General features: G+C 39.5%; 2 protein-coding genes across 3 annotated transcripts in view; both read right to left on the bottom strand.

Annotated features, from left to right (window-relative positions):
- Nucleotides 1-413, bottom strand: part of ITGA8 (integrin subunit alpha 8) — a 111,320-nt gene extending 110,907 nt beyond the window's left edge. The window contains exons 1-2 of one of the 2 annotated variants that reach the window (XM_086614525.1): nt 321-413; nt 65-288 (exon numbers count right to left, since the gene is read on the bottom strand). In XM_086614525.1, the coding sequence (XP_086470651.1) occupies nt 65-267 (203 nt within the window). In that variant the 5' untranslated portion in view covers nt 268-288; nt 321-413. Of the gene's footprint in view, nt 1-64; nt 289-320 lie in introns of those variants that run through there. The other variant, XM_086614524.1, reaches the window with a different exon arrangement.
- Nucleotides 414-7,936: 7,523 nt separating this feature from the next.
- MINDY3 (MINDY lysine 48 deubiquitinase 3) overlaps nt 7,937-24,787 on the bottom strand; it is a 60,050-nt gene continuing 43,199 nt past the window's right edge. Inside the window, exons 11-15 of the mRNA XM_086615147.1 lie at nt 20,025-20,097; nt 19,051-19,123; nt 13,868-13,955; nt 9,696-9,767; nt 7,937-8,993 (exon numbers count right to left, since the gene is read on the bottom strand). Of these exons, the coding sequence (XP_086471273.1) occupies nt 8,844-8,993; nt 9,696-9,767; nt 13,868-13,955; nt 19,051-19,123; nt 20,025-20,097 (456 nt within the window). The 3' untranslated portion in view covers nt 7,937-8,843. The remainder of the gene's footprint in view (nt 8,994-9,695; nt 9,768-13,867; nt 13,956-19,050; nt 19,124-20,024; nt 20,098-24,787) is intronic.

Genomic DNA, 24,787 nt, shown 5'->3' with positions numbered 1-24,787 from the left:
CCCGCGGCACCCCGGAGGGGAGCGGAGCGGTCCGCGCAGCCCGCCCGGCGGCGGCGGCACTCACGTGCTGGGGTCGGGGACGTAGAAGTCCACCGAGTACCCGAAGTAGCTGCCCGGCGGCCCGCTGTACACCGTCAGCTTCTCCTCGTCCAGGTTGAAGGCCACCAGCGCCGGCGCCCAGAGCAGCGCTGACAGGAGCACCAGCGGGCACGGCCGCTGCCAGCGGCGGGCGCGGCCGGCCCCGCGCCCGCGGCTGAGGCGCAGCATCCTCGCCGCCTCCGCGGCCGGCTCCGGGCTGGCAGGGAGTGGCGCCGGGGCGCGGAGCGGAGCCGAGCGGAGCGGAGCAGACCCGTGCGGTGCCGAGCGGTGCCGCGGCGGTCTGGCTGCCGCCGTGCGCGGGCGGCGGGGCGGGGGGCGGGCGAGGGGCGCGCGGCCCCCGCGCACCTCGCGGCCGCGAGCCGCGCTCGGGCGCCCCCTGGCGGCCCGCGGCTGTCGTCGGCCCCCGGCGCGGCGCCGCGGTGAGGCCGCGCCGGGAGCGCGGCGGCTCGGCCGGGCAGGGAGCCCGTCGTCCTCCGCAAGGCCGCGACGGAGCCCGAGGGACCGAGTGCCACCAGCCGTGCCTGCGCCCGGCTGCCGCGGGGCAGGGCGGGGCGCTGGCGGTCGGTGCGGGGCCGCCTCGCCCGCGCTCCGTCGCTGGGGGAGAAGCCCCGCTGAGGGAGGCGCGGTCCCGCCGTCGCCTCCGACGGTGCGTACGGGAGAGGACGGTGCTCGCGGCGCCGTGGCTGCCGTGTGGCCGTCGGGGACCCGGAGCGGCCCTTGTCCCCCAGCGCGGGGAGCGACACCGCGTCCGGGGCCCGGGCAAGGTTTCCCCGTTTGCTCGGGGTGGTTTTACTGCTGGAACCAGCTGCACCTGGGGAAACCAATGGACGAAAATCCACCGGTGGAGCCGAGAGAAACGTGTGCTCAGCAGGACGCCGCCTTAACTCTGCCCAGCGGGGTTAGCCAGTGGCCACATTTGGACAGTCATGTTCACAAGGGAAAATGGCAGAGTGGAGGCTGGTGGTTTCTAATTGCATTTCTCTCGACTTCCAGCATTTTCAAGAGTTTGAACTGAAGAATCTGGTACTTGAAAATGCCTTTTAGGAAACTATGGTGCTTGGAAAAAAAAATAGACCTTCATCAGATTGCTAAGTGACTGCCAGCATGGCTATTAAAAAAAAATCCCAACAACCAAATCCCCCTTCTAACCACAGGAAAGATGCAAACCCAGCCACGCAGTTACAAACACATTAGGAAATGCATTCCTCTTTAAGTTTCTCTGTTAGTGCTTTCCTGGGTACATAAAGTTTTAATATGCTGAAGGGAGCGCCTTACGCTTGCGCAGAGGAAAGCATTGCTTTATACCTTCATCACAGCTCCAGGCAGGGGCAGGTGTCATGCCTCTTTTCCCACAGAAATGACCACTACTGCTTTAGTGCATGTGACATTGAATGGAGCTTTTAGAAAGCTCCTCTTACAACTTCTTCATAAAATAAATTAAAAATGATGAGGCTGTATAACTCCTGTCTTGAATCGCTTTGCTCCTGCAAGTCTCACAAGAGTGTCGTAGCTGTTTTTGTTAAGACTATATAAAAACTGACTTCCTGAAATCCTCCCTTCCCCTACAAAGCTAAATGGGGCATCGCATCTTGAAAGGACAATATTCTTTTTTTTTTTTCCTAGACTCAAAGGTAGGAAGAACAGGAGAAACATTTTATTTTCTATTTAATCAACTTCGTTAAGAGGGAGAAAGGATTGTTTTTCAGAATTTATAATACATATGTGTTCAAAATCATATCAGAGAAAGATTAGAAGAATAGAGAACCCATTTATAAACACGCTACAGCAGAGCACAGCTATGAAAGCAGCTGAGAGTAGTTTGTTTTGTTCTGAGGTTCTGGTTTCTTTACTTTTGTGTTTGTTTTATTTTAAGTGCTTTATGGCAAGATTATTCTGATAAGACTGACATTCCTGTTCACAAAAATAGAACAGTGTGTTTATTTCCAGCATTGACTGTGTGACCCTTAGCTGTCCTCACAGGCTTGTAATATTCCTTAATTCTGCTCACCTTACAATTACACCGACTTTACTCTTGCTATTAGAGTGAAACGTCACCATTGACATAATTTCGTTACTTTACATGGAACGAGTATGTCTTAGAGATCTAAGCACCAGCAATAAATTCAGAAATACCTCAATGACTTGTAAGGTTAGCACCTACTCGTAAAAGTCCTACATTTTTAAGGCAACCAAACAGATCTGAAAGTTGTGTTGCCTTATGCTAAATAATAATAATGCCTTGCTCTTAGCACAAGAACAGTCAGTTGTCTTTCAGTTTGAAATGTATGCCACCTAACCTGGTTTGTTTGAACTAAATTTAAAAAGGAAAAAAGTGCTTCAAATGGCTATCAGTGCTAAAACCTGTATGGAGAGCAGGGCAGAATGAAAAGAATATCTTTCAAGATCTTCCTACTTCCAAGGTGTTAACATACAGCAGTTCCCCTTCCCCTACCTTTTTTTTCCCTCCATATAAAGAAGAGAGACATGAATGTAGGGTATTCCAAATCAATTCAAACAGATAAATGAAAAGAACAAGGGTCTGCAGTGTTTCCCTAAATAACCTGGATCTGTTCTGATAACTGGAAGCTTACTCCACATCTTGGTTTCCTCAGACTTTGGACTGGATGTTGTGGTCTGCACTGCTCAAGAGGTAAGCAGCTGCCCCAGTTGTTGGTTAGACATACCTGTGGCCTGATTAACTACTTGGAATATTGAACTAAAAAGTCTTACTAGGCTCTAGAACCTGACATGGAGCCAGGACGGAGAGCTTTTGTAAGAACATTTAGCCAAGGGTCCAAAGAATCATATGGAATTTTAACATAAATCTTGTCAAAATTAATCACAATTTTACTGTTAAAACTTTCCAAAACATGGCAGTACAGAGGCCAAAGTGTTCAATTCCCATAAGGAAGCTTACCTTTTCTCTTAGTTATTAATTGGTTTTGTTTCTGCAGACAAGACGCCTTCTCCTGAACTGTAATTGGAGCTGCTACATAGACAGCATTGTGTATTGATTATCCTGTCATAGAATCATAGAATTCATGGAATAGAATCACAGAATCATAGAATTCATGGAATAGAATCACAGAATCATAGAATTCATGGAATAGAATCACAGAATCATAGAATTCATAGAATAGAATCATAGAATCATAGAATTCATGGAATAGAATCACAGAATCATAGAATTCATGGAATAGAATCACAGAATCATAGAATTCTATGATTCTATGACAGGATAATCAATACACAATGCTGTCTATGTAGCAGCTCCAATTACAGTTCAGGAGAAGGCGTCTTGTCTGCAGAAACAAAACCAGTTAATAACTAAGAGAAAAGGTAAGCTTCCATATGCAAAGCAAGAGGATAAAATGAGGATGTGACCACAGTCTACAAAGAGCATGAGTTTCTTATCAGCCTTGTTAATGCCAGCTTCTGAATCTGAGCACCTACTTGTCCATGATAACTGAAAAGGAGGGATTTTAGCCAATATACAAGTCTGAGAGCAATGAAGTGGCCTAGTTCGTTATGGGGCTCGTTTCTGTGCTTTTCGCCTATGTACTGATGCCCTCCTGCGTTTGGGACTAAAAACCCTGACAATTTTTTCTGGTGTACAATTCAATTAAGAATTAGCAAACTCATTAATCTGTACTTTAAGGTTCGCTAGGTTCCCTCAGACTAATAACTTTACTACAAGACCTTGTTTCTTCTTTCCCCAAATGTCAGTTGGTGGGATGTGAATTCAGGATGACATGTCAACAAAGGATGTTCAGCATTCAGTTTTGAACCATAGCTCTGTGAACGCTATCCAAGTTAAAAACATTAGCAGAAGTAATTAATACATGAAAAACACTAAAGCTAATTGGAGAGTGAGCAGACTAAGTCTTTTAGCAACCTAAACTTATAGCCTGTGGAAAAAAAAAAATGTTTCTTTTCAAGAAATGTCACGGAAACACTATTTTTTCTTTGTAAGTATCAACTAGTTTAGTCACCTGAAATCAATGTAAACCAGAATCTAATGAGCCAATTTAGCACCTTCATGAAAGCACAAACTGGCTGCTTCGTGCATGAGACCCCAAAGGGTGGATCAGTAGGGATGTTGCAGGGGAGACTGTGAATGCACTCAGTGTTCACACTGCACCTCCCAAGCTATTGCGGTCAGCAGACTTGCAGCACAACACTCAGCAAACCCACAGCGGAGTCTGAAGGTGCTCTCCAGTCTGAAGGTGCTCTCCATGATGCTGTATGCCAAGCCATCAGGAGTATGCAGAGTAACCGTCCACAGACTGTGCAGACAGTCGTCTAGTTGGAAAGCAAATGCACCACGGTATGCATTGCACTAATGGAGGTTCTTGTTTCTGCTCATGAAGTCTTGTGTAGACACAGTCATTTCACTACCCTAATGGATTTTACTCCCACATCAGTTGCCTGCTCCATCCAGGCCCATCTTGGACTCCTTTGCCCTTAATTTATCCTCACAAAGAAGAGAAGAGAGAACAAAAAAGCATACAGGTGGATCAGATAAGCAGAAGTTATAATGGAAAGATAAAGCCAAGAACTTCAACAAGGATTATAACAAGGATATTTACATTTGGATTCATACTGGCTGCTTACCTTGAACAGTTTAGGCTTTAACAAAGCAAAAATATATTTGTTAGCCTTAAGTCTTCAAATACAACTCACCTGGGCTAATATGGGGCACTGGAAGCAGTCTTGCTATTATTTATTTAGGTAATTTATTTAGAGGATCTAACTGCAAACTTCAGTATACATCAAAGTGGAAATAATTTCTTTTTTACCATTCAACCAGTAGCTGATCCCAGGACCTCTTTTTCTCCTCATCTCTTTGTTATGAAAGTGAATTTAGAGAAAAGAGACACTGACATGTAGCTGAACAAAGGGCTTCGAGACATGGGAAGGAGAACCCAGTTTTCCAGACTGACTATCCGATGGCCCGTTGACTGTACCACGTTGCCAGCTAGGACACTAGTTGTCTCCCAGAAGATACTGACCTTTCCTTGGCAATTAAAACTGAACCACTGTGCAATATGTAAAAAATCGTTCACCTAGAGTATTAATGAAAACACCATTTAATTGCATACTTAGTTCACATGATTTCTTACAGTTAGCACTATCAATTTGCTCTGGTTAGTTAAAGTAAGTATTTAATTTTCTGGAGTGCTCTGGTATTACTTATTGACTAAGCCTCAATTTGCAAACTGCAATATATACATATACATGTGTGTGTATAGCCTATATGTTTGGCACTTAGAGCAGAACAACCTGTGAAAATTAGATAGGTTTCTGCTCATTTTTCTATGCAAGCAAATCCAAAGTACCAGACATTAACACCCCATGTATTATAAATCTGCCTTCTAAATAACCACACTATTTTAGAGGCAAAAGGTAAATTTCCATAAAGTCAGAATCTCTCCCATCTTGTCCATCAGGGAGGAAAGGACAGAAAGGTTCGCTTGGCTGAGGCTCTAAGATGAGCTGGCTGAGTTCCATTAAGCACTCTTAGCCTCTGCAGTCCAAAAATATGTGAAATAAACCAGAAGCCAGGCCTCGAACAACTGGGCAGTACAAAGCAAAAACAAAGATGCAAAAACAAGGGTTCTTATACCACGCTGAGCATCAGCTAAATTTCTCTAGAGTATGGCAGAAGTTTTGATCCACACCGATGCTTATATACAGATCTCACATCAGCTGGGCTTCTAAATTTTTCTATGAGACAGAACATAAATTGTATCTGACAGCGGACTAGGAAAAGGCTGTTTATCCGAACAGATCCAAGCTACGATTCAGTGCAAGCTCTGCTGTGAGATACTCCAGTACAAGCCAAGACAGACACCAGAATCCAAGAGAAAGGGCAAGAAAAGTGAATTGTCACCTTCCAAGACGTCCGGTGCAAGTCTGCCTAAAGACATTTATCTTAAACGTGCAAAACCAGCTAAAGCAAATACCTATTAAGCCTGAGTATTTTAGGAAAAGTAAAGTTACAGACTTGCCAGGCCGTCCGGATTAAAGCAGATTCTCCTAATTATCTGTATACTTTTGAGTGGCAATACTACTGTTGCACAAGTCTTTTAGCATCAGGCCCACACAGCAAGACAGAATACCTGTGTTCTAAGTAAACCAGTCAGATAAGATGAACTAAGGAATCTTTTTAAATTATTGTCCTCCACAAAGGAATTATTTTTTCAGAAAAAGAAATCTCAGGAGGTAAGATACACTGCTGTCAGTTCTAATTAAGGAATGGTCATGGTAATTTCAGAAGTTAGGTTTTCAAAAAAGTCCTGACTGAACTTGTTTGGTAGCTGGAGGGTGGAGGGGATGTACAGGAGGCTGCAGCAAGTGGCCTCTGTGAGAAGAAGTAAGCAGGAGCTATCTCCATATTGCACAGAGCCAGTTCCAGCTGGCTCCATGATGGACCTGCTGTGGGTCAAGGCAAAGCCTGTCAGAAAAGCTGGTGGTATCTCAGTGATAACATTTAAGAAAGGGTAAAAAATGCTGTGTGGAAGCTGGGAGACAGGAGTGAGAAAATGTGAGGGAAACAGCCTTGTAGCAAGGACAGTTAAGAAGGAAGAGGAGGAGGTGCTCCAGGCACTGAGGCAGAGATTCCCTTGCAGCTTGTGGAGAAGACCATGGTGACGCAGGTTGTTCCCCTGCAGCCCACAGACGACCACAGTGAAGCAGATATCCACACTGCAGTCCCTCGAAGACCCCACTCTAGAGCAGGTGGCTGTGCCCTGAAACCAGTGGAGAGCACATGCCAGAGCAGGCTCCTGGCAGGACCTGCAGCCTGAGGGGAAGAGCTCACACTGGAGCAGGTTTTCTGGCAGGACCTGTGGTGTCTGTAGGGGACACACGCTGAAGCCATCCATTCCTGAAGGACTGCACCCCATGGAAAGGACTTGTGGTGCAGCAGTTCGTGAAGAACTACAGCCCCTGGGAAAGACTCCTGTTGGAGTAGTTTGTGAAGGACTGTCTCCTGTGGGTAAGATCCCACACTGGAGCAAGGGAACAGTGTGAGGAGGAAGAAGTGGCAGAGATTAAGTGTTATGAACTGATCACAACCTCCACTCGGTGGGGAGGAGGTAGAGGAGCTAGGATTGAAGTTGAGCCTGGGAAAAAGAGAGGTGGGGGAGAAAGTGTTTTTAGTTTTGTCTTTGTTTCGCACTATCACTATTTGTAATTGGCAATAAATTAAATTAAATTAGAGTCTGTTTTGCCTGTGACAATAACTGGTGAGCAATCTCCCTGTCCTGATTTCAATGAGATAAGGAGCTTTTTCATCTGTTTTTTCCCCCTGCCTTGCTGAGAAGGGGGAGTGGCTGGGTGGGCACCTGGCAGCCAGCCAAGGCCAACCCATCACAGAACTATACTGTTCATCCATTTCCAGATGTAAATCTAACAGATACATGGTACAGTCTTGCAGAGGACACATCTGCGAGTGTCATGCAAAGGATGGTCTCTTTCTACCACCGCTATATGCTTTACAGTGCAAATTCCCCAACAAGGGTTTCTTCCTCACACTACGTACCTCGTTTTCAATCAAATCAGTTTGTTTTCCTGCATGATGATCATTCTAGACTCATATTGTTATTTACACATGAAAATATATTTTTTAAAAGCAAATAATTCTGAATGCGAAATTCAGTCCTGCTGGCAATATCAAAGGCCCTACAATCATGGTTAAGAAGCAATAAATTATCTTTTGTGTTTGTTTTTTTTTCCCCGAGATGTGTTGAACTTGAAACCTGACATTTCTAAACCCACAGTCTCTTTTCATCATCATCAGTAAAGAGGTTCAGTTAACCCCAAATTTCATACATTATGATTCAAGGAAAAGATTTTATTTTAGAGCTAACAAGTTGATAATAAATAAAGGAATATAATAATGTAATAACAGATGTTCTCATGCACTTAACACATCAATAACGCTGGCTTACACTGCTGTTTGGACAAATTGAGAAGAGGTATTTGGCAATATTATAAGTTTGAATAGTTTAGAGATTAGTTCTTACATTTCTTTTATACAAATTCAAATAAATATTAATACATCTATTTTTCCTCAGATTTTCTGTTCACTTTTAACATGCCTTATAACTAAGCCACAGTAATATACAACTGCCAAGAAATAGTACTTACGAATTATACTTATTAATGTTCCTAAAAACGTATCATATTTATGTCACATTGTGCAAGCTCTTTAGGTAAAATTAGATTTTAGGAAAAATTGCAGGAAATTTAAACTCATTAAAACATATCCAGTGCAAAGGCCAGTCTAGTCCACACATTATGATACTGTAATGTAAGCCAATATAATAAAAATAATAAAACATGCCTATATGATTCAGAGGAAGTTGAATATGTTTTATGTTTGAAAGATTTGATATCTAATATGCAGATTCTGCAATATCAGACATTTTTGAAATCTTCATGAGATGGCAAAATAATGTCAAAACTTTATAAGTAGGCTTTTTTTTTTTTTTAGGCTAACTCACATTAACAGTACTACAGCGGCCAAAAAAGACAAACTATTGTAATAGAAATCAATCTGATTAAAAAATTAAATATTCAAATTAACACTGAAAAAGTGTTTGTAATCATTATTTACAGTTCATCAATGATACCAGTGTATAACGTCACGCAGCGGGAGTACACCACTTTCCGAGTAAACGCCAATCCTCGTCTCCCCGTTCGCGCAGCTGACAGGGTGCTGCTTGCGCACGACGTTGTCAGTTTAAAGAAGGAGACCGATCTGTGGCCCAGAGCAATTCTATATACGGCCATTTGGTTTGCAAGCAGCGCTTTACAGGAGTGTCGTCGGTCTGTAGCACTGGTTCTTCAAAACCCATAACAACTGCTGTGCCTTCTACATACATGACCTGTCAGAATAAAACCACTTATGTCAGCCTATGTTTGTTTACAAACTCTAAGATGAGACTATTATTTTCACTGGGTTAGGAGAGGATTTGTTATGATACATTTTTTTTTTTACTACAAAAATGAAATCCATTAAGTTTTATATACTTTTTTTTTTAAAAAAAGTATATAATACAGTTTATTCTTTTTTTAAAAAAAAATATAAATAGCTTTTTTAAAAAAAAGTATATTCTTTTTTTAAAAAAAGAAATGAGGTATGAAATGAAAAGAAAGTAATCTCAGAAATGCAACACAAACATTCTGTGACAACAGATCTTCTACTACTGTTGTAGTTGCAAAGTTTGATAGTGTTATTTTTATAAGGACAGTGTTCCTTAGACTTAACTTTATGTAATTAATCGTTCATAAAATGGAACTTCTGTTGCAAATCAGCTCTATTCATAAAAGAGTATTTAAAATGTTATAAGCAGAATGCTCTGAAAATGAAACACTGTTTAGATTTTCTTGATTATGTGTATAACGTTCAATACTAAAGACAAATGAATCTTTGAATGCTTTTGCCTGCGTGTTGCAGTCTGAAACTGCTGCAGTCTGAAGTTAAAGTATTTTGCTTGTTACTATCATCAGTTTTACAATTTAATGCAGGGATTCAGTTTTGCATACTAATTGTTACTAGAGCTAGATTTATGTTTGTTAAATCTTACCTTTTCATTATAGTTAGACTGCTTCAGACCATTGTAATGGTACACAGTGAATGACTCCGAAACCCTAGAGTCCTAGCAGAAAGAAGACAGTTAATTTCGTGCAACATAACACACTGTGTGCCTTTACAGTCTCTTCTCTTTACAATGAGACAGATGCATTTAAAAGGAAGGCTCAAGGAAACTGTAAGAAAGTACAGCTTGGTTTAGGTGACATCATCTTGAAGATTTTGTTCATTTTACCTTTCTCATCAGAAATAATAAAAAGATGTCAGTAAATTAATAGGTAACACCCCCAAGAGTAAGTCATGATATTCTGTGTTCATTTGGACACTTTAAGCTACAACTTCAGCACTAAGCACATAGAAACTGTGTTCATTTTTCAAGTCAGACATCTTACGTAGCAGCCACATTGACACGTATTTATGACTGTTTGGATGCTACCAAGTTAAATACCTACTAAGGACCAGATCCAACCTCCAGCCCTCCATTTGAGACCTAAAAAGTAATCTACACCCACGCCTGCCTGGCTGTAAACTAGCTGTGAAGACACCTGTTCAGCTCAGGCCTAACTGCAGATGTACTGCAGTGGTCAGCCTTTACTATTCCAGGTTTTCAAATGCTTTAGTCCTAAAAGGACTGAAAAGCTTTACATTTCACTGAACCAGGAAACACAAATCAGATGTAATATCATCTCTTTTGTGCCTGCAGGACCAGGCTCCAAACAAAAGCTTATCCCTTTTTTAAGTACTTGGAGGTAAAGGCTGGAATGAGAAGAAATCTGCTCAGGTTACAGTACATCCATCAGATTACAAAAAGCCCTCATTCATTTTTCTCCTCTTAAATGATTCAAAAATCTTATCTCTGTATGGGTCTCTTCACAGCAATCCAGGCTATTCAGTGAAAAGGAAGGTAACAGGTAACTCACAGAAGTTGCTTCACAGAGATAAATAAAAATCAAGCTTTGCTGGGAAGGAAAGAGGACACACATTCTTTTCCCTCAGGAAGGTATGTTCAACCTGAAGGAAAAGAAGTGCTGCTTTCCAGTTCCTGTCCCATGGATGTTAAAGATTTTGTGCAGTAATTGTTTCCCAAAAGAAGGGCTACTGAGGAATTCAGAAACCCCTCTCCAGGTGACTGCCCTAAGCACTAAAGAGTCAGGCTGGCTCTCTCAGACTGAATGATCTTTGAATATTTTTATTCTAAGCCAACAGCTTTGAAAAGGAAAGCTGAGATCCTTTCCTGCTTTTGAGGTGGAGTTTAGTACTTGCTAGGAGAGTAAGAATGGGGTTTCGAATATTCTCAGCAAAGAAGGAATCGAATCTGGATCTCCTAAGCGCTAGCTATGTGTTCAAATATTGTATAAATGGGAACATCGACCATTCCAGCCATCACTGGCATCTGCTATTTCCTCAGAGTATTTTAAAGAAAGACATTCCTCATTTCTGCGGAATTTCACTTTCAGAAAGAATTCTGAACGAGGTGTCAGTATGGGTAAGGGCTCCTGCTACCTGATCCACAGAGGACAGACAAATTGGACAACGCATCCATGCCCTCTGCATTCATTCAGTTCTGATACCTGGCAGCTCTCAGTCCAAAACGCCCTGATTGTTCCAACTGTACCCTTAAGGCACTAACATCTTCCATGTTTGCTGCTGTAGCCAGCGAAGGTTCAACAGCACAGGCAAAACTGAGTGGTGGGGAATCACATGCAGCAGGGAATCAGCACTTGATGGACAGGCAGCAACTCCAGGGCTCCAACTTTACAGCAGGGAAAAAATTCCTCCACCAACTCTCTAGGTGATTAAGGCAGAGATCTGCCCATGATTCCACTGTGCTCCCTCCATTCTCTAGCTGTCCTCCTTCAGTAAGTGATGCCCCTCAGCAATAAGCAAGAGGCAGCAGTCCTATATAATGGCTGTTTTCTCCTCCAGCTACTGATGGCCTGCAGTACTGGACAGTTTAGGCACAGTCATTATGGAGGATGTGCTTTTGCTTTCTGAACTTCATTCTAAGCATCTGGGGCCTAAAATTAAGCACTGAAGTCTTCCAGATTTGCAAGTGTAATATAATTCTAAGAAATAAGATTATATTCAATTATAAAGGGTCTGCTGGGTCCAGTTCTGTTTAACATCTTTATCAATGACCTGGATGAGGGAATTGAATGTACCCTCAGTAAATTTGCGGACGACACCAAGCTGGGAGGCTGTGTCGATCTGCTCAAGGGTAGGGAGGCCCTTCAGAGGGATTTGGACAGACTGGATCGTTGGGCTGAGGCCAATGGCATAAGCTTTAATAAGGCCAAGTGCAGAGTCCTTCACTTGGGGTATAAAAACCCCAAGCATCGCTATAGGCTCGGGGAAGAGTGGCTGGAGAGCTGCCTGGCGAAGGACCTGGGGGTCTTGGTTGACTACCGGCTTGATATGAGCCAGCAGTGTGTCCAGGTGGCCAAAAAGGCCAATGGGATACTGGCGTGTATCAAGAATAGTGTGACCAGCAGGAGCAGGGAAGTGATCCTGCCCCTGTACTCGGCACTGGTGAGGCCGCACCTGGAATATTGTGTCCAGTTTTGGGCCCCTCGCTTTAAGAGAGATATTGAGCTCCTGGAGCGAGTCCAAAGAAGGGCGACTAAACTGGTCAAGGGGCTGGAAAATAAAACTTATGAAGAGAGGCTGAGGGAGTTGGGGCTGTTTAGCCTGGAGAAGAGGAGGCTGAGGGGAGACCTGATTACAGCCTATAAATACTTGAGAAAAGATGGTGGGGAGGTAGGGGAAGGACTCTTTACATTAGTGATGGGTGATAGAACAAGAGGAAATGGGTATAAGCTTAGTCGGGGGAGATTCAGGTTGGATGTTAGGAAGTATTTCTTCTCTGAAAGGGTTGTCAGCCACTGGAATAGGCTGCCCAGGGAGGTGGTTGAGTCCCCATCCCTGGATGTGTTTAAGAATAGGGTGGATGATCTACTTGAGGATATGGTTTAATGGGGATTAGGGATGGTTGGACTCGATGATCTCTAAGGTCTTTTCCAACCTAGAAATCTATGAATCTATGAAAGACATTTCCACTTCTGGGTATACAAATGAAAGAAGAAATAGTTGGCAAATACACAATGCAGATGTAATTCCGTAAATCCGGAAAAAATGAACAGTCTAACTCCTTTTTCCTGTAGATGATGAATCATCTCTTAATGACGTATTCAGTCCCTACCATCTTTGGCAGTGCAGTTCTAGTGTCTTCTGAATGATCGGATTGTTTCAGAGTACAGACTACTACATCCAAACAGCGCTGCACAACCCTTAACAAAGAGTCTTGCTGAAGGAATTTTAAAATATTAGTTTCACTTTTCCTGGGTTGTAAAAAAATTAAGCCATATAGTTTCAATGACATGCTAAGCCGCAAAAGCCTCTAAAGAAGTACTCCTCTCAGCCCTTTTCTCGCCTCAGCAGCCTTTTTGTCACTGGGGAAACCCTCTCTCTTCTGCCAAGACAAGCATTTGCATGGCCACGGAACGAGCCTCCATAAACCTGCAAAGAGAGCTCTCATCTGGACCAGCTCCCCGTTCCGGTTTACCACACACCTGTACAAAGCGGTTCCTGGTGGCAGGAGGGAAGCAGCGTGAGGGCAAGAAAATGTGACCCAGGGCAAAGGGAGAAGAGGACAGCAGCGCTAGGTTAACACATGCTTCTCAGTGGTGGTGCTATCTTAATGAATATATGGAACAGATTGAAAGTTTGAAAATAATTTTCCATTACCCTGGCAGATACTGACTTCCACATACGCTAAACATAACTCTATCATGACTTTTTGTTAAACTGTTAAAAATTTTATATTATTAGAGATATACATAAAATAGTGTTAAATATGTTTGTAACCTTTTCCCATTTGCTAGCAGCAGACATTTGTAATATTGATGAAAAACAGTACGGTCATTTGTTCTCAGAAAAAAATAACTCAGATGAATTTTCTGAGTAGGGAACTAGCTCAATTTCAAAATTGCAAAATGGAAGTCTACAGTTTGTTGTGTAATACAATAAGTTATTTGCTGGTCAGCTATGTCACATGAATGCAATTGTTATTATTCAAAATAGCTCTGTGCTATTGATGGAAGTGTTTAATGAATCTCAAAGACAAGCAGAATAGACAATGGTCTGCACCAACAAAGCTATATTGATTACCTGCTCAGGGAAAAATTCTTGCAGAAAGGGACCAAGTAATATGATGCCCAATCCTTCTGGGTCTAATTTGGTCTTCATGAGGTTTACACTATGACAAAAACATTGAATATAAACGTATGAGTAAGACATTTTTATTCTTGCATGACTAAGTTATGCTGTGCTACCACAATACTGGCTGCCAAGTATAGCAATACTATTCTATTTTTAATTGTAAGTGACAACGGCACCAGAATGGCATGCAAATTGCCAAAACAAGGTTATTTTTAAATAAAAGTAATCTGTTATTTTAAATTAAGTAAGTGATAATTCCGAAAGACGACCATATTTGGTAAAATAATTTGAAACCCGTATAATCTAAAACGAGGTTTACAGCCCAAAAGGCGTTTTGCTGGCTTGTAAGCATTCTTGAACTTAGATACATAAACCAGTCATCTTTTAAATACAGCTCTGTAACTGCCAACCAACCTGGTTTTAAATGGAGATTTGAAAAGCCTCCAAGATTTTCTGAGTACACTGAAATTAAATTAAGTTTAACAGATACATTTCTTGCTTACATCACGTCCTTGACATCAAAATAAGCCAAAAGACATAAATAATGAAAACATTGACAATACTAATCTGAAAGCCTTAGTGCACGAACCTGGTATCATTTCAGGTCACTACAAATGAACATCAATTATAACTTTATATTTCTATATAAGCAATATATTTCTACAGGCCTCAGATCGCTTAAGCATTTATTTGCCTCTACTTATCCTTTTCCCTAAGTTACAAGTTGTACCGCACACAAGAACGTCCTCATCGGGTCAAACCAACAGAGCATCTTGCCCAGTATCCTGTCTCTGACATTGGTCAGTAGTGGATGCTTACAATAGAGTACAACAGGGCAAAGACGCAGTGATATCCTCAGTTTACCCTCCCCACTTGCAGCAGTCTGCTGCTCGAAGACATCTTCACTGAGAGGCAGTTATCTAAACCATATATGCCCATATACACTTGTGGCATTTAATAAACTCCCCTCAAAAAAGTAAAATTTAACTATGGATTCTGGGAATAAGTATCTCCTTCTGTTTTGAACCTGTCACCTAATAATTCATTTTAATGACATCTCATTTTTGTATTGTGAGAAGCAATTAACAATCATTCCTTATTTATTATGAAACTCCTGATTTTAGAAATCTCTCTTACATGCCAATGGTTGTGTCTCTTTTTGAGGTCAAACAGACCTAGTTCTTCCTTGTACTAATTCAATTTTCTACCTTCACTTAGCCTTGTTGCCTTCCTGATACCTCCCTACAATGTTCTTTTTTAAGATGGAGTGAAATGTCGTGCATTTATACAACGGCAAAATTCCTAGAATCCCACTCCATATGTCTGTCTATCACTGAGTATCAGTTTAAATCTAAGATCTGTTTCCTGAATGGTAGTATCTAGTTAACAGCCAAACAATGTGAATGTAAAATCAGGATTGTTTTATCCCATATGCAATCAATTTATGCCTACTGTACTACAACTTCTCTGTTACCCTATCTTCCAAACGCTTCTGCTGCTCTTCCATATCATTTTTTAATATTACGAATTCTTTTGTATCAGCAGCAACCTATCATATTAATCCCTACCTTCAAATCCTCACCTGTGCCATGACAAACTTCATAGACCTAATAAGAAGTCCTGTAAAATTCCTCTAACAAACTTCCTCCATTAAGAAAAAATGTCATTTTTATCCTTCGATCAGTTTTTTATCTACAAGAAAACCTTCCTTCTTATCCCTTGTTTACACAGAAAATATTTACATGTGAATTTTCCTCAGACTGGCCTTCAAATCCTTTTCTAAGCACTGTTGTTCATTTGTCACCGCTTCATTCTGGTACTGCCTGGTACCAGGACAGTTTACAGTGGTATGTAACTAAAATAGCTTTGCAATTTCATTCTGATGCTTCTTCAGAATTTTGGAGTTTTTACTTATCTTGACATTTCAGACTCTGAGTTACTCTGACCATCGATAAAAAGGCTTAAGCACGGAAACCTCTCTGTAATCTTCCCCATTGAAGATGTGAACTACTCCCTATAGTCTTCCCCAGTGAATATGAAAGGGAATTCACTATGCTTTTCTTACTGACTTTGAACACTTTTTAATATTGAGGATCACCTATCAGAACTAAAGATCTCTTGCAAGTCTCCTGGTTCTGATGGGCTTAAAAAATTAATACTATTAGCTTTTATTTTACAACTTTGCAGATTAGTCTTCAGAAGATTCTAACTCTGCTTTATTTTGTATTTACATTTAATATCCCATAAATGTAGATTCCTCCCTATTTTTTTAATGTAGACACTACATTTTCCTTTCAGAAGACACAGTCTTAGCTTCTCATAACTGCCTCTTTTACCCACTAGGCCTTTAACCACCTAGGTCTCTTGCTGGGGCGTGTGGGCAGAAGGTACCTTTCTAACCTCTTTTTGATTATTGTTGCATGTAAGCATTTTATCCTTTTGGATACTGCTCATGTGCCTGCATTTTTAAGTAGCTTCCTTTCTTGGTCATAGCACAGTACCAGTAGTAAATTATTTGGCTTCTTTTTGTTTCTGCCTCAATACACACAGGATACATATTGCAATTCTTAAGAAAGTGACTCTTTCAAGGCCCTTGGAAGAGGAATTCTGAAATTCATAAAACTGAATGCGATATCCTATAAACTATGTTGAAATTCATAAAACTGAATGCGATATCCTATAAACTATGTTAATGTCCAAAAAAAAATTATTACCCAAGTGAATCTAGCACTGATGATTTGCAAGATACTGGACTTTAATCCTATTGCTCACTCTTACTGCTCTCAAAGTACAAAATTCTAAGATATTTCTGTAGCTGTCCAAAACCTGTACAAATTCTTGAAATGCTGTAACAGATTTCTAAAAATACTGTATTTGTAAACAGAACCAAGGCAGGTTTAAGTAAAGATAATGTAGAAAATGCACTTAATATTATGTAATAATATTAAAGCAAGCTATACAGTCACTAATTAAATATAAGAACTGTTTAAAAATGCAGAGCCATACTAAGTTTTTAAGTATGGGCAGTGTACAAAATTAAATCAATTAATCAGAAGGGGAGATTTAATAAAATTTGGTTGCCGTACGTTTCAACTGAGGCTTTTTCATTCAGCAAATAGCTAATGCCATTCAGTGTTACCGGTATTACAGCAGAGCTACCAAAACAAGTGTGCCTACGTGCTTCAGTCACTTCAGTGCAAAGTCTAGCGTCTCAATTCAAGAGGTTATGTTGGGGTGACGATACTGATGGCCTCTGTACTGTTATGGTTGAGAAACAGTCCTCAGCTTTTGGGGACAAAAGCCTCCAGCACTGGTCAAACAGACGGATAGGATAGAATGTTTTAAACCAGCTAAACCTAGATCGACAGATGTACTCAAATCAGTGCCCTAAAGAGTATCAGATGGTTTTAGAAACAAATGGACAAAACAAAAAAAGGAAGTCAAGTTCTCAGATGTATTTACTAACAGACAAGAAAATTTTACTAAAATCACATACAATGGCATTCAGTACTGGAATGGCTAGTCCACCTTGTTAACGCATCTGTTCTGCAAAGTTTTTCCCTCTATAATTCCTAAACTCGAAGCAAGTCTGACCGTTACTCATTTTGAGATTCTGAGAAGCTTGAAGCCTTGGATTAGATGATCACAAAGAATTTCCATTTAGTTCTTAAAAACTGTAAATAGTACACTTCGAAGCAATGACTTCAATTTTACTTAAAACCAAACAGACAGACAACCAGAAAAGCCTGTATGGAATTTGAAATGTATTATTTATAGTTGTGTTCCACGTTAAATAGACAGGATATATACAACCAAAACAGAGTAGGTCCTCAAGACGGTAATATTAGAAGACGTTTTTATCTAAGAGCAGATGTTTCGAGACTGAATAAGCCATATGATCATGGCTTTTCAATATAGCAGGCATTCTGACTGGCTCTTCCGACATCAATTCATACTCGATGTGCTAAGCGCAATAAAACAGGCCATGGCTACGCCACAAAGGCCCTGAAGGCCAAACAGCCAAATAGAAAAACCGCTGAAATACACAAAAAGGATTTTTGCAGATTTATTGAGGCAGTACAAAAAAAAAAGTCAAAAGAAAGCTTCTCCAACCTATTAAACTAAGGCTTTTTTCTTTCCCTCCCATTAGAAAAATCTTTGGCAGATTTCACCACGTGTGACATAATACCAACACTAGCCTTTTTGTCTTGTGTTTTCTTCGGTTTCAGTTTCCTGGGTGTCTTCTGATTTCAATTTTCACTCCTATTCTTCACAGAGAACAGCTCACTAAACTTTGTTGTACTTTGTAACATTTGAAAGGACAGAAAATGGCATCAATCAAATTTCAGATGGCTGTGGTAAGTAAACTTGCAGTCTCCACGGCCATTCTACAGGAACAACTGATTTAGACCCCAGTAAACTAGACCATATGCATACGACAGAGCAGAACCATCTTTTGGAGACATAAAAAAGTTCAAGCACATAGCTCTTCTTTCTGGGTTAAGCATTTAGCAGCAAAACATGGTAAGCTTTGAGACCGAAGGTTAACTGCTGCCACCAAATATTAGTCCTGTCTGTCCACATAAGATCTAAACTAAACTACCTTTTTCATTTGATGTTTTTAACTCTAATCCTAGGAATCAAGGTGCCATTTCTGGAAACAAATGACAATTATAAACACTACAAGGTACTGAGTGTTGGTGGAAACAAAAACGTAACTGAAGCAGTTTCAACTTCAAACTCTGTAGCAGGATCCAGTGGTAATCCAATGCTAATCTGCCTCTGAATACCTTGATTGTTTGGCTCTTTTGTCACACAGTTTCACCCTCATTAACATACAGAAATATATTCACTATGTTCAGTTCAGTAGGTTGGAAGGTTTCTTTGGCTTCTGGTTATTGCTACCAAAGTCAGAGACACTTCAATTTGAATTCCTCCCGTTTAATCTGAAGCTGACTTAAACATTTCAAAATAACATTCTGTGCCCAGAATGCAAGCTAGAAAAAATATCCAGAAAAAAACCTAAATTATAATTGATAAGTGGTTAATTGAATCCAGAAAAAAAAATCCTAAATTATAATTAGTATGTGGTTAATTGATACTTCTGTAGTATTTAATTTTTTTATACTTACTATTCAGTATCTGAAACAAGGTCCAGAGCCTTCATTACATCTTCTAGCAGAGTGTCAGGTATAAAACCATTATCTGAAGAAGCAGCAAAGCTTCTCATTAGGGAAAGAAACAAAATGCTTTCCAGGAGTACACATTTTACTAAAAAATACAAATACTGCATATCTTTATCTCTAAAATTTGCAAACAAATGGTGGGGTTCTAGACAGAACAGTTTTCAAACACTTATCTCCCACGTCAAAAAAAAAAAAAAAAAGAGGAGTGCAATACAGAAACTGCAGGTTTATCATTCATACACTTGGAAGCTTAACACTTGCTAAGAATTCAATCTCTTTATAGCAATCTCCACTAGATACCTGAGGATAATAACTGTACATTTTTTCCCTTTTGATAAGCTAAAATAGTACCTGAATGTAAGACATCCTCTATTTTCCAAAACTTAAGAAAATTTTCTGTATACGCCACATACATCAAGAACAAAATGTCATGGAGAACGCGATTGTAGCAGATCAGTTATTTTATGAAAAAGTAATATAAGAGAAATCAAATTATATTTAAGCTTTATGTTAATTACAAAGAACATTACAAGGCTGGAAAGCTTATGCTCTAAGAACTCTACTTCCTATAGCACAATGTTGTCCTCAACTTCCCTCACTACAGAATTCTCAGAAAATTTCTTCATGTCACTTTTAGACTGACTATTGTATCGAAAATTTCTTCTCTTAAGTACTAAGTATTTTGTTCCTCTCTTAGTCAGCTCAGGTATAAACAGCGTATTACCCTGGCATGAAAAGGACAATGGTTTTGAAAGTGCAGTATTTGGAACAAATTTTAGAAAATAACAGTCCTATTTTTGAAGAGATACCTTACACAATGCAGTATTCATTACTATTTGGAATTTGTCTCTACTGAATGAGTACATTACAATAAAAAAAATTAAAAAAAATCTTATTTCAGCAAAAAGTACAGCCCTTACCCTCGGGGTCATATGTCTGGAAAACCCTTCTAGCTTGTTCTGAAGGTGCTTCAGGAGCAACAAGGGCCATATCCTTGGGGAAAAAGAAAAAAAATAATTTTCAGAATACTCTTAATTCAGATACAGATTACTAAGGAAATACTTAGCCATACTACACAGGTTTGGACCTTAAATTAATGAAAATCTAAATACAATACAAGAAAAATTAAGGGAATCTGACAATATTGCTGATAGTGACGTAAAACAATCAAGAAATATGTTAAAAGATTATTCCACAAACTTTTAGCAAATTTTATGTAAGTCTTTTCTTGCAGATGTTGTGGCACAAATGCTAATTGGAGATTTCATGTGGAGATTTAGATTCATAGTATCATTCTTTATATCTGAAAACATACATACCTGTACCACTGAAATTTACTGAGTATATTATGCATACATTGAAACAAAAATTATTTAGATAGAAAGCTGTGAGAGAGCATTTTGAAGTCCATTTCACAGATCAGCAGAACACAAATTTCTTAGCTGCATGAAAAAGTATGACTTAAAACAGTAGCCATTGCAATGCTTTTATTTATCTGTGACTTTTTTCATCTCAAACACAACCATGCTTTCCAAAACATATGTAGAGGCGCATATGTCTATCTCCTATTGCAAAACCAGCAAAAAACAAAGTCCTCTGGTTTTATGCCAAAAGAATTATTATAAAAAAAGTAAAATTGAGAAGTTATTCATGAGAAATGAAAGGTGACATAAGGGTAAGAAATGCACCTATTCAAGACACCCTTTAGTTGAAAAAGATACAAAGACTTGATGATCAAACAGACCATGAAACTCCAAAATAGAGCTCCAAAAACTTCTCACTAGGAGTACTTAAAATCCTACCTCTCCTCTTGCAAATTTACAATCACCGATGTTGTTTTTCACATAGAACAGAAAATGAAAAACTTGCTCAGAGGGAAACACTGCCTTTGACAATACCCCCTCTATAGTTCTTCCTGTCAAAGTGTAAATGTAATGTTACCTGCTACGCTATGAACAGTAAACACAAAACCCCAGAAATAGCAGCGTTGGCATTACTCTGAATAACATTAAACCCTGGGAAACTTGCTTTTATTCATATTGTATTACATAAATTGATTCACTACAAATCAAAAAGTTACATTAAACTGTTTTATAAAGTATACGTAATCTTTTTTTATTTCCAGTTCAGCTCAACTTTGCTCTCTGAAGATGACTTAGATTTTCTTGAAAGAGAAAATCATGACAACATCCTCTCACTGTGCTAACAGTGAACTTTGGTCTAAACGGTACAAGTTTGTAGTACTTCACTTGAAGGAACACACAGAAAAGAAACCAGAAAATGTAGAATTAAAAAATGCATAATGGCCTACTGTTATTTTAACAGATTAAGAGAACTGTTTCTGGGAAAGAAGAGAAGCAGATCATGCATTTGACCAGGATTCCACTCTTACGCAGTCTCTCCTAATAGCTGACTCCAAAGCAGTCAAGAATTTTAAGTACACACCTAATGGCATCCAGCATATACTCAAAAACTTTTCTGAATGAAAGCCAGTTGCCTAGGACACATCAACAGGGGTAACATGGAACACAACACACACTTAAAAATATCAGACAACAGTTTTACTTTGAATAGATGAATGATACAGCTGTTATTGGCATAAGGTGCATACAATGGGAGTTACAGAGATCCCCTCGTTTCCATGTACAGGGGAGACAAATATTTGGTACTATACAGGATTATATTAGACAAAAAGTTAGAAGACATCTGTCCAAGGCTCTGGATCACAGCCCATTATACACTTTCACTCCTAAGGGTTACTCCATTGCCACCCGAGCACAATCCAAACATCTACCTTAGCAAGAGATGAAGCGCATGGAGGGAAGGATCAGGATTCAATTTGCTGTGATGTATTAAGGGGTATCCACATCGCATCTTTACTGACAATGAAGTTTGTGCCAAACGTCAGTCCTAGAAGCACCGCTACGCAGAAGCAGAGCCAGTTGCTGGAAGCCCTTGTGTCCACACTGCAGGTGAGGCACTCCGAAAGGCCTCCTGGTGTGCAACTTCAAGTGTTGGCTCCACCAAGAGAGAAACAGCTTTCAGCACATCTGTATGACACTTAATTGCATGCAGCAGGATTCCAAGTCTAGATGCTACGCAAATTGGCACCAAAAAGCTGCTCTCCAATATGCTAAATCACTAATGTAGATGGATCTGGCAAATCATGTCTTCTGGAATTCTCCTAGTTCCCGAGACGTGCTTTATGAGGACTAAATTACTTCCGGCTCCAGCCTACTGCCTCTCTTGCAGCACAAGTGCCACCTTTCACTGTGACTGGACTGCACAGCCCATCTTTAGGTCAGAAGAAGCCTAACCTGCAGATAAACTCCTGTACTATGTGACTTCTCGAATCATCCGGTACCTGAGCGCTCCAAGTGAGAAAGCGTGTAGAAGAAAAATCTGGGAGAAATCCCTTTGTAGGATTGTAGATTTTTATATTAATTCAGTATCATAATATTGGAAATATAAACCCTAGATTTTTATATTAATTCAGTATCATAATATTGGAAATATAAAACCCTAGATTTTTACATTAATTCAGTATCATAATAATGTAATTTTAAAGATCCATAAATACAACTAATTTGGAACAAACCCACTATTTAATAAAAAATATTCCAATGATTTTTATAAATGAATGATAACTAAACACTCACAGAAAATCAAAACTTTAACAGTGTATCTTCATGTTTACATATGTTCTAAACTTTTTTTTTTTTTTTTAAAGTATTTTGCAGATAAAGAGACCATACTGCTTGAATAACATCTACGGCTCAACACAATTAGTTTCTTAATGCCAAACGACGTATGCAGTTGTGCAATCGTTGAGCATATACTCTATGATAATGGGTAACACCGTGATTATATAAGATACGCATATAGGCTGTAAAATCTGATAATATGTGACCAACTCTTAAATAATCTGCAATACTCTAGAACTGGAAAAGTTTCATTTTGAGGGCTCAGTATTACAAAACATACTAAGTAGGAGTAGATTTCACTATCAGTGAATTACAGTAAACTATTGCAGTTAGTTCTCAGTTTAAATATATGATGTCATAGCATATAGAGCTTTTCAACAACAAAATGATCAGTGATTTCAATATTCAAGATTTAAGTTTAAAGATGGGATGTTTTTATGGTAGGTTCTTATTAACGCATTAGTAGCTCATGGAGCCAGCATAACAAGGGAGAACTCTTAAAATTTCCATGGTATGGAAGGATATAACCAAAGTAACGTCCAACTGCACAGACATATTATTTCAAATGCAAACTACATGTTCTACTTTGGTTTATGAGTATGCAGTTCTTTCCACAAAATTTCAATGTAATCCAAGAATAAAGACTATCATTTGTGTTGTCCTCCCTCCCCACAAATTATCTTGTTAATGTACTACTTTCCACAGCTTCGTGTGACACAAACCAGGTTTTTTTAAAGTAAGTCTCCTGCAACTACCAGCAAATATTTTTTTTTGATAGTCCAATTGCAAATAGTGTGCATTTCTGTTGGCATTTTAATTTTCCAGGTCCTTAGTTATTTCGGTGCATGTGTTCATGAAAAGATCTTGGAGAATAAGTCACTGAATGCATTACTCAATACTGAAAATTCTCCATGTCTTTCAACTGAACTTTTAAATAAAGTAAAGCCTCTCAATTACTACATATTAGCACTTTTTATTCATTAAATGTGATTTACCAATGCTCTGAGCAGGTCATTTCAGGAGAACACTTAGAAAAGTTACCTGCATTGGAGAGATGACCAAAAAACCCACCCCTCATCTTCAAAATAATTTTAATTTTTCACTGAGACTGTTGTTCTATAAACAGTTAAAAATGCAAGATTTCAATCCTGTATATACAAATCCCATGCATCCTCTAACTTAGCATGTCATTCATTTCCAGTATCCAGAAAACTTTAGAAGTTCAAATAGTCCATGTATTTGTATCTAGGGAAAAAAAAGTAACATACCTCCTTCAGGCAGCAAAGCTGAAAACGTGACAAACATCTAACAAAAACATACTTCAGCTGCCCAAGCTGATATTTCATCATACGTGCCAAAATATATCCCTCACCCCAGCCTTATGAATTGTATTTTGATGTATACCATGCATAGAAAGTTCCTTATAAGGGAATCCCATCAACAGTTAATTATAATAATTATTTCCAATACTAAGCACAACATGTCCCCAAAATCATGTTTCACTCTTTGGCTCTTGTGACACACAAACAAGTCACTTTACATTACTTTGAAAAGTTTTTCTCATCAGTAGTACCAGATATTTTAAGATCCTATGTTTATACCCTCAGAGGCAAAAAATACCCTTCCTAAGTTTTAATGAAAACATTCCAGAAGTTTTCATTCTACAAATCAAAAGCAGAACATACTGGCTAAGCTACAGTGACATCCTGGCTATGAATTTTTACAAAGATCCAGCCCTGAAAGACCTGTTGCCCTTGAAAATGAAATCTGTTTGCATATGGACTGCTTCACAGTTCTACACTACTACTGTTGAGTGATAGGTGGAAGAATTACATATTTTAGTACTAACTTCCTTCTCGAAAAATTGCCTAAAGACAATACAGAAACACTGATCATTTATCAACTATTTAACTCGCCATAATTTACTCAGATCTGCAAGAATGAAGATTATTTAATACGTTCTTATATTACAGGGAAAA

The sequence above is a fragment of the Tauraco erythrolophus genome, chromosome 7 (genome assembly GCF_009769465.1).
Source record: "Tauraco erythrolophus isolate bTauEry1 chromosome 7, bTauEry1.pri, whole genome shotgun sequence".
NCBI classification, from domain to species: Eukaryota; Metazoa; Chordata; class Aves; order Musophagiformes; family Musophagidae; genus Tauraco; species Tauraco erythrolophus.
This window is presented reverse-complemented; position numbering and strand designations above follow the sequence as displayed.